This window comes from Elephantulus edwardii, unplaced genomic scaffold (assembly GCF_000299155.1).
Source record: "Elephantulus edwardii isolate Elephantulus edwardi_28Jun2011 unplaced genomic scaffold, EleEdw1.0 scaffold00042, whole genome shotgun sequence".
NCBI classification, from domain to species: domain Eukaryota; kingdom Metazoa; phylum Chordata; class Mammalia; order Macroscelidea; family Macroscelididae; genus Elephantulus; species Elephantulus edwardii.
This window is the reverse complement of record NW_006399792.1, coordinates 5,348,811-5,359,709: the sequence shown is the minus strand read 5'-3', so window position 1 is coordinate 5,359,709 and position 10,899 is coordinate 5,348,811. Positions and strand designations below refer to the sequence as shown.

The 10,899-nt window shown below is 40.8% G+C and overlaps 1 protein-coding gene across 1 annotated transcript in view; it reads right to left on the bottom strand.

The window, feature by feature from the left end:
- Window positions 1-10,899, bottom strand: part of WDFY3 (WD repeat and FYVE domain containing 3) — a 245,607-nt gene that overhangs the window by 129,720 nt on the left and 104,988 nt on the right. The window contains exon 21 of the mRNA XM_006885255.1: window positions 10,012-10,172. Within this exon, the coding sequence (XP_006885317.1) occupies window positions 10,012-10,172 (161 nt within the window). The remainder of the gene's footprint in view (window positions 1-10,011; window positions 10,173-10,899) is intronic.

The window sequence follows — 10,899 nt, the reverse complement described above, 5'->3', positions numbered from 1 at the left end:
CAGCTCCATTTCTGTCACCGAGTCCATGTTTTCCAACTACTGAATCTTCCTCTTTGTTCCCGACTTTTGCATTCCAGTCACCCATTATTATCAATATTTGCCAAAATTAATCACAGATTTCTAGGATACCAGCTATTCCTACTTTTATACCTTCCTTACTGGCAACCACTTCTCAGACTTCTATTCATTTCACCAATTCAATACTGGAATAGTCTGAGTATCACGCCTTAAACTGTCCCCTTCCTTTCTCTTCCTCTTTGATGAATGTACACAGGCTCACTGCTTTAAGCACCACCAATGTACATCCATAACTGATTACGTAGAGGCGTTTGACTGTGTGGATCACAACAAACTGTGGCTGACGCTGAGAAGAATGGGAATCCCAGGACACTTGATCGTGCTAATGTGAAACCTATACGTGGACCAGGAGACAATCATCAGAACAGTGCAAGAGAACACTGCATGGTTCAAACTTTGGAAGGGTGGGGGTGACTTGGAAGTTGTGCCACTGTTTCCTTTTCCCACAATACTTTGCCCTCTTCCTTTCCAGCCAGGTCCCGGTGCTATGGCCCCGCAAAGAAGGGTGGTGAGAAGAAGAAAGGCCATTCTACCATCCCCAGAGTGGTGACCAGAGAGTACACCATCAACATTCACAAGCACATCCATGGAGTGGGATTTAAGGAGCGTGCTCCTCAGGCACTAAAGGAGATCTGAAAATTTGCTATGAAGGAGATGGGAACATCATATGTTCACATTGACACCAGGCTTAACAAAGCTGTCTGGGTCAAAGGAATAAGGACTGTCCCATATCGCACCTGTGTACGGTTGTACGGAAAATATAACAAGGATGAAGATTCCCTAAACAAGCTGTGTACACTGGTTACCTATGTACCTGTCACCACTTTAAAAAATCTACAGACCATCAATGTGGATGAAAACTAATAACTGATTATCAAATCAAATTATAAAACAGTTTAAAAAAAATTGGGAAGGTGTACACTGGAGATGTATCCTATCTCCATACCTTTTCAGTCTTTATGCAGAACAGATTATCCAGAAAGCTGGGCTCTATGAGGAGAAATGTGGCATCAGGATTGGAGGTAGACTCATTAACAATCTGCATTAAACAGATGACACAACCCCGCTTGCTGAAACTGAGGAGGACCTGAAGCACTTGCTGTGGAAGGTCAGGGACTGCTGCCTTCAGTATGGATTAAGGCACAATATCAAGAAAACAAGGATTCTCATCACTAGGCCTATTGCTAGCATCATGATGGATGATGAAGAGATTGAGATTGTTCAGTTTTAGTTAGCTTGGCTGCAGAATCAACACTGTTGACAACAGAAGCCAGGAAATTAAAAGACATACTGCGATGGGAAAGTCTGCGGTTAGAGATCGCTCTAAAGTACTGAAGAGCAACGATGTCAGTCTGGAGACTAAGGTGCGCCTGATACATGCCATGGTTTTTGCATTCACTTGCTATGCATCAGAGAGCTGGACAATGATGAGAAATGACAGAAGGAGAATTGATGCCTTTGAGTTGCAGTGCTGGAGAAGAGTATTGAATATACCATGGATTGCTAAAAGAATGAACAAGTTTGTCCTGGAGAGGGTGAAGCCAGGATGCTCCTTGGAGGCAAGGATTCTGAAGCTTCATCTGACATATGCTGAACATGTTGCAAGGAGGAACCAGTCCTTGGAGAGGGATGTCATGCTTGGGAGGATGGAGGGACAGTGCAGTAGAGGAAGACACTCTATGAGGTGGACTGATTCAGTGACTGGGGTAATGTGGGTACATGTGTCAGACAGTGAGACAGGCATAGGACAGAGCAGGGTTTAGGGTTGTTGTACACAGGGTCACTATGAGTTGTAGGCAACAACATGTACTTTCATAAAGAGCTGTGGCACAGTGGTCTAGTGCTGATCTGCTATTGGAAAGGTAGCCATTTGATACCAGAAGCTTCTCTGAGGTAGAAAGATACCACAGTCTGCTTCTGTAAACACTACCATTTTGAATACCATACTGTGTAGTTCTACTCTGTAGGACAAAATTCCTGTCAGTTATAATCAACTCAATAGTAAAATTTTTGGTTTGATTTTAATGTACATCCCTGGAATGCAAATCTTTCTGCTAAAGTCCATATTAATAGAGGATTTATGGTTTTAATGGCTCATGAAATTATTTAATTTATTGTTGTTGTTATGTGCTGTTAAGTCGCCTGTTAGGTTCTAGAGACCCTATTTATAACAGCTCTGAAGCTTGCTCTATACTAAGTCAAAATCATTGACTTCAACACCGCTAGCCCCATTGCCCTGTTATCACTCCTTCTCATCTGGGGTCTTCCTGTCCTGCGCTGTCCCTCAAACCTCCCAAGCATCATCATGGTCCTCTAAGGACCGGTTCCTCCTGGCCAGCTGCCCAAAGTATGTGAGACAGAGCTTCAAAACCCCTGCCTCCAAGGAGAAACTTGCCTTCACCGCTCTATGACAGACAGGGTTGTCATTGTAAGGTATATTCAAGACTCCTCTCCAGCACTACATCAAAGGCAACAATTCTTCTTCTGTCCTCCTTATTCACTGTTCTGCTCTCGGATGCACAGCAAGTAACTGAGAAGGCCATGGCCTGGATCAGGCGCACCTTAGTCTCTAGGCTGTCATCGTTGCTTCTCAGTACTGGGTAGAGACAGAAGATTTTCCCTGATAGTAGATTTTCTCAAAGCTATTCTTCTTTTGATTTCCTGACTGCTCGTGTCAAGAGTGTTGACTGTGGAGCCAAGCAAGGTATAACTGTTAAAAACCTCAATTTCTTCTTCATTTATCATGGTGTTGCTAACTGGCCCACTGGTGAGAATCTGTTTACTTGATGTTGAGCTTCAGTCTATATTGGAGACTACATTCCTTGATCTTCTGCAGCAAGCACTTTAGGCTCTCCTTAGATTCAGCAAGCAAGGTTGTGATCCCTGCATAACCATAGGCTGCTGATGAGTCTTTCTTCAATCCTGATGCTATATTCTTCCTCATAAAGCCCGGCCTCTGAAATGATCTGTTTTGCATATAGACTGAAAAGGTATGGAGACAGTATGCATCTGTGATACGTTCCTTTCTGAGGGAGGTGCTGGATATGGTTGGCAGGGGTGCAAGGGATCCTGATATAGTAGGGAAAGGGAAGGGACAAGACACACATATCGGGTGAGGGGGTGCAGGGCGGGTGCAGCAGGAGGGGGTACTGAATGTATTGGTTATCTCTATAAGGGAAAGTATCTTTTATCTATTCCTTTCAATAAAATACTTGTCTGTCAGATACTGTTGAAAGTTAAGTATCCAAATTAAGACAGAATAGGAAGAAGGATTAGCCGTCCACTTCCAAAAAATAATAGGCCTTTGAAAATCCTATGTACAAAAGAGCACACTTAGAGTAGAAAAACAGATATAGCAACTGAGGCTGAGCCCTCAAATTTGGAAACACAGAGGAGGAGGAACAGTTGTAAGCAGAAACTAATGAATGGAACACAGAATGTAAGAAGCATGAATGTAGGAAAACTGGATATTGTTAAGAAAGAAATGGGATACATAAATATTGATTTATTAAGTACTGGTGAAATGAGATGGATCAGTATGGGACATTTTGAATCAGATGATCTTGTATCATATGATCTACTATATTGGAGATGAAAAGGTGAGGAGAAAAAAACACACAAAAAAAGGTCATTTCTAGATCTATCTTGAAATACAATGTTCTGAGTGATAGGGTAATATCCATATGCACACAAGGAAGACCTGTTAATACCACTATCACTCAAATTTATGCACCAACAGAGCCAAAGCAGAGGAAATAGATTTCTACCAACTTTTGTAGTCAGAAATTGATTAAACATGCAACCAAGATGCATTAATAATAATGGGTGACTGGAATGTAAAGGTTGGGAACCAGAAAGAAGGAATAGACATTGGAAACATGGACTTGGTGACAGAAATGAGGCTGGGGATAGGATGATCCCCAATGATTTACACAATGATTCTACACAATGATTTATTCATTGCAAATACCTTTTATAAGAAACATAAACACAGGCTATACACATGGATTTCACCTGATTGCATGCACAAGAATCAGATCAATCACATTTGTGGAAGAAATCATTGGAGAAGTTCAATATCAGCAGTGAAAACTAGGCCAGGTGCTGATTATGACACAGACCATCAACTACTTTAAAAGTTCAAATTAAAGCTACAGAAGGTCAGATCAAATATACAGGAATCAAAATCTGATCTTGAGTCTATAACATTGAATTTAAAAACCAACTCAGGCAGGTGCTGGCTGAAAATCGCCTGTGACTTCATCTATAGCCACTGGTGAGAGTCAGCGCCCAGAGCCATCAGGGGCTTTAAGCTCGTTGCCCACTGCTGTGGTGTGGACAGCTGAAACCCAGGCCCCGACAGGCCCCCCTGGGGGGGGGGCGGGACCCAGACTCTACTTCATGCTCTGCTGGAGAAGGAGGGGCAGTCTCCTGTACCAGTCAGATCCAATTTGATGGTACACACACACACACACACACACACACACACACACACTTCTTCTTTTTTAAAAAAAGACTACTTCAGCCGTCGCGGCCCTCTGCCCGGGGTGGGCTGCCCTCGGCCCTCTGCCCGGGGCGAGCCGTCGTGGCCTTCTGCCCGGGGCCGGCTGCGCTTGGCCCCCGGCTCGGGGCGAACCGTCGCAGCCCTCAGGAGCAAGAAGGCAAGCAGCTGTAACCCAAGACCACCAGTAAGGTGATAAAGCACCCTCCCTTCCCCCCTTTATATCTATGCCCCTGTTCAGCATGAAGAAGCCAGAGAGTCGGCATCCAATTCCCAAATCAATAAGACAGTTGGTTTAATTACTATTGGAAAATGCTTGTCATTCCTCTGTAGCATCCCCACTGGACCCTCATCATTTCCTTCACCTGCTCCCCCCACCGACCAAACTGTGCAGCTCTGCAACTGCATCCCGGACCATCCTCACCCTTCTGCCCCCAACCCTCACCTCCTTGTACCCCCAATATGTTTTTCCCAATAAAAAAAAATTTAAAAAAAAAACAACTCAGGAAGAGGTTTGAGGTCTTGAATATTAATAAATGAAGACTAGATGAGCTGTAGGAGGGTATCAAGAATATCATCCATGAAGAACGTAGATCATTACAAAGACAGAGGTGGAAGAAAAGACAAAATTGGATGTTACAAGAGACTCTGAATATTGCACTAGAGTACTGAGAAGCCAAAGCAAAGGGAAGAAATTAAGAAGTTAAGGAGCTGGGTAGATTATTTCAAAAGGAAGCTAGGGAAGACAAAGTAAAATAGTATTCTGAAATGTGCAAGGAGCTGGAGTCAGAAAATCTAAAAGGCCTAATTCACAGCATTTCTTACGCTGAAGGAATTAAAGAACAAATTCAAGTCTCGAGTTGCAATGTTTAAGGATGCTATGGGCAGAACACTGTATGATCCAGAAAGCATTAAAAGGCGGAAGGGGTATACAGAGTTACTGTACCAAAAAAATTTGTCTGACACACAAGAATTTCATGAAATAACATATGATGTAGATGCAATGGTGCTGAAGGAGGAAGTTCAGGCTGCTCTGAAAGATTTGACCAAAAATAAGGCCCCAGGAATTGATGGAATACAAATTGATAAGAGTTCAACAAACAGATCCCGCCTTGGACTTGCTCACCAGCTTGTGCCAAAAAATCTGGAGGACATCTACCTGGCCAACTGACTGAAAGAGATACATATTTATTCCCATTCCAAAAAAGGTGACTTGAAAGAGTGTAAAAATTTTTTAAAAATATCACTAATATCACACACAAGCAAAATCTTGCTGAAGATCATCCCAAAATGAATGGAATAGTTCATTAACAAAGAAGTAAGAAATATAAGCTGGCTTTAGAATATTTTATCGTGGCACTAGAGACATTATCATCAATGTCAGATGGATCTTGGCTGGAAGCAGAAAGTACCAGAAGAATGCCTATGTGTGTTTCATTGACTATGCAAAGGCATTTGATTGTGTGGATCTCAACAAATCATGGCTAACATGGAGGAAAATGGGAATCCCAGAACATTTGATTGTGTTCATGTGAAACCTATACTCAGACCAGGTTGCAGTTCTCATAATAGAGCAAGGAAACGCTCAAAGTAAGGTTCAGAAACTTTTCCAAAACAGAATTATCAGTATCCACCATCCATCCCTATTCCAAATCTATTTCCCTACTGCTTTCTCTAAATCAATGATAACTCCATTTTCCTAACTTATCAAGCCAAATGTCTTGGACTGATCGTGACTCGTTCCTTCTAGTTTATAGCCACTTCACTGGCAAAAGGTCCTACTGGTCACTGCTCACTAATACCACTGCTGTCACTTCAGTTCTGATGACAAGCATCTCTCAGATGAATCATATACTGCACTGGCCTCAGAATCCACCTTCCTATAAAAATATAACTTTTGTTTCTGTGGTATCAAGGTTTTACTGTTCAAAATGGCTTTTCTAGCCAATGTATCTTAATTTGCCACATGGATTGGCAGGGTCATACAAATAAGGTGTGTTAAGTCTATACACAAGAGGATTGGCTAGACCTTGTCACGCTCCTAGGTTTAAATGAAGTGATTTCAGCAGCAGAAATGGGGAATTTCAACATCCACATGGAAGAAACAGTAGAGCATGTCCTTTGGGGCCAAAATTTCTGAGCCCTGTAGCACCTTTAGGAGCAGTCACTTCAGCAAAAAAACAGAGGCAATCTGTGACACAGCAGAGGCCTTGTCCAGAGCTTGCTGCAGGACTGAGGGAAGACACCATAACTGGCAGCATGGAGGGAACTTTGTGACACTAACTTAAGCTATTAGGCTGAAGGCGAAAGGGCTTGTGACCATGCTTGAGCAGTCTCAGGACTGAGGGATTGTAGCTTGTTGCAAAACTGACTTAGAGTCTGTTAACTTCCCCAATAAACCCCATAACAACAAGTATGGTTTTGTGCAGTTGGTGAACTACTGCAATAGATTAAGGATTCAGTAGAGTAGTAAGACTACTGCTGGAATAAGTAGAAAGAGATGCAGGAGTGTGGAAGGCATGTCTGTCTGACCTCATGGGAATAAGCTTTGTGTTGTTCATGCTGTTGCTGGGGCAGTTCCCCCTTGGGCAGTCAGTGGAGATCAGACGCACCTGCCTCCATGTTGCCTACACTCTTTTTACAGACTCCCTTTAACTTACCCTCAATGAAAGTATGAGTGATTCTGTAAAGATGGAAATATAATTATCTACAACAAACCCTATTTTACTTAGTAAAAACCAACACCTGTACCATATGATCCCCATTACTTCTCTGAGTGCCTCCTGTCCTACTACACTTACTACACCGTACATCTCGCATTCTGGCTTAACCACACCTGCACTGCATGTTTGTATTTAGAGCCCGAGAACTTAAGTTCTAGGAATGCGTCAATCTTCATCCCACACATAACCTCCATATTGCCATTCATGGCTTGCTATCTCCTTTTCTTTGCTCAGATTTCAGCTTCTTAGTAAGGTGACCATCCTACTTATAATTGCAAGGTTATCTCCAATCTCACTGGCACTCTATTACTCCCTTTCCTGCTTCCTTTTTTGTCCTGCGCTCTTATCACTTTCTAACATATTCTATGCTTACGTTATTTCTTTAGAAATTGCCTGTTTCTCAATTTTCAATTTTATTTGAAATGGAAAGAGACCCCAAATAAGCACAACACTACTGAAAAAGGTAAACAGGATAGGAGGCATCACACTCTGATTTCAAATCTTAATATAAAGCTGTTGTGGTCAAGAAAACATGATACTGGTACAGTGACAGACACACAGATCAACAGAATAGAACTGGGAACCCAGAAATAAGCACATCTACTGATTTTTGACAAGCATTGAAATCAGTTAAGTGGAGAAACAACAGTTTCGCAAACGGTATTGGCAAAATTGGAAAACCATCTGTAGAATACTCAAGAAAGACCCACACCTTATATCATATACAAAAAAAACCAACTCAAGGTAGATCAAGGACCTAGAAGTAAAACAAAAGACTATAAATTACATTAGAGAAAAGCTCGGAAGAACGTTAGAAACCCTAATCTACAGTATGAACAGTCTTCCAAGCATAAAGATAAACCTAAAACAGGGAGAGAACAAAACAGATGAATGGGACCTTATAAAAATCAAATACCTATGCACATCAATAAACTTCTCTAGAGGGTAAAAAGGAAACCACAGACTGGGGAAAAATATTTGGTAATGACATGTCTGATAAGGGACTCATAGCTAAGATTTATAGAATACTCTAGCACCTCAATGAGAAAAAGGTAAACAACCCAATAGCAAAATGGGCACAGGATATGAAAAGATACTTCACCGAAGAAGACATTTAGAGGGCAAACAAACACATGAAGAAATGTTTAAAATCCCTAGCTATCAGAGAGATGCAAATCAAAACAACTATGAAGTATCATTTCACCCCAGTAACAACAGCAAAGTTCAAAAAGGCAGCAAACAACAAATGCTGGCGACGTTGTGGAGAAATTGGAACCCTTATTCACTGCTGGTGGGAGTATAAAATGGTGCAAATACGATGGAAGGTGGTTTGGAGCTTTCTCATAAAATTGGCAACAGAAATACCCTTTGACCCAATAATTCCTCTACTGGGAACATACCTTAAAGAAACCATAGCCACGACCCACACAGATACATGCACACCCATGTTTATGTTGTTGTTTACAAAAGCATAGAGATGGAAGCAACCCAAGTGCCCATCAACAAATGAATGGAAAAACTATGGTATACTCATACAATGGAATACTACACAGCACAGAAAAATAATGAAGCTGTAAAATGTTATACAAAATAGGGGACACTAGAGCACATCATGCTGAGTGAAATATTTGTCACAAAAGGACAAATACTGCATAGCACCACTGTTATAAAGTACACCTGACATGGCAAGTTGGGAGAAGAATAGGATGAAGAGTAGACAGATAATGACCACTGCATTGGAATAGATAAAAGAAAGAAATGTTTAAAATACATACATGATTAGGTGTTATATGTACGACAACAGGCCAGAATAAAAGATCTATTACTGCAAAGAGGACTGGAGGTGGGGAGGTTCATTCTGCAACAATGAATATTTTTTAAAAAAAAGTGAATTGGGGGAGTAAAATGTGGAACAATGAATAAATGAAAACTCTAACATCTCTGTAAATGAAGAAATCAAAAGATGAATTACACTGTGAAAATCTGCTGTCAAGAGACCTCTCCAGAGTAACCGTAAAGCAACGATGTCAATCTAGAGTCTAAGGTGTGCTTGATCCAGGACATGGTTTTCGCAATTACTTGCTCTGCATCAGAGAGCTAGATAACAACTAAGGATGAAAGAAGAAGAATCAATGCCTTTGAGTTGTGGTAATGAAGAAGAGTCTTGAACATACCATGGACCTCCAGATAACAAATAGGACTCTCTTAGAGAGAGTGAAACTAAGTTTCTCCTTAGAGGGAAGGATTTTGAAGCTCCATCTCACATACTTTGGGCATGAGGCAAGGAAGGACTAGTCCTTAGAGAAGGACATCATACTTCGAAGAGTGGAGGGAGAGGACAGTGCAGGAGAAGACGACCCCGGATGAGATGGATTAGTATAGTAATTGGGGCAATGGGGGAAGGTGTGTTGGAGTCAGTGAGACTGGCTCAGGATAGGGTAAGCTTCAGAGCTGTTGTACATAGGGTCACTATGAGTCACAGGCGGTTCGATGGAACATGATTACAACAACAATAACAATAATACACATTCCTAACCGAAGAAAATTCTCCTTTTTCCACTAATACTAAAAAAAAAAATAAAAATTTATTTGGTCTTATATTCAAAGCAAAATAAACCAAATAATAAATGAGAAGTACTGTTCAGCAACTGCTCATATGTGAATGGTCTGAGAATCAGCTACATTTTAATGGCAAATCCTTCTGCTTACCTGTTTAGCAATGGCTTTGCTATCCACTTTATTGTACACTTTCCGGATTCTTGCCACTGTGAGAGATGACACAGAAAGTGCATAGAGGCCAAATGACACCTTTTCTTCTGGTACCAAGGACACAGGACATGGGATTACACCTTCCGATTTTGCATCTTTACCTTTCAAAGAAAAATAAGCCTTTTTCAAAATCGTAAGTATTTTTCCTTAATAAGAGTTTTCTTATTGTTATTATCAATTTTTACATCGGTGGATTTGAAAATTATTTAACTAAATGGAATAAAGAAGCTAATTTATAACAATTTCATTATCAGAGCAGTTTCAGCTCTATTTATTTTCAATTAGGAAGCAGAGGTTTACATTCCAAGTTTTAGTCTTAAAAGAGTTAACTATTAGAAATCAAGTCATAAAACAGTTAGTCAAGGTTCAAAGTAAAAGGAAATGGCAAAGAGTGAAATGTCTATGACTTATTAGCTCTTAGTTCTTACTCTCAAAAAGAGAGCTCACACATTCCTCTATATTCTGCTAGACTGCAGAGTAGTTAAAGAGCATAATTTCTGGAGACTGCTGGTCTGAGTTTCCATAAACTAAAAGTTGCATCACCTTAACTGCTCAGTCTCACGTTCCTCATCTGTGAAAAGGGAATGATAACAAAGTACCTAACTCACAGTGTTTTGACATCAATAAACACATCTGAAGGTTTAGAACAACTAAATTTTAACCTACTTAGCACATCGCGAAGGTTAAATCAATATTATTAGATGACAGATATTTTAAATTAAAAGATTATTTGGTCACCAGTCAACACCATTTACAATGAACTTAATGACTTTTCTGAGAATCTTGGTATCAGAGAAAGGAGATGGAAGTCATCGCATGGAAAGAGTA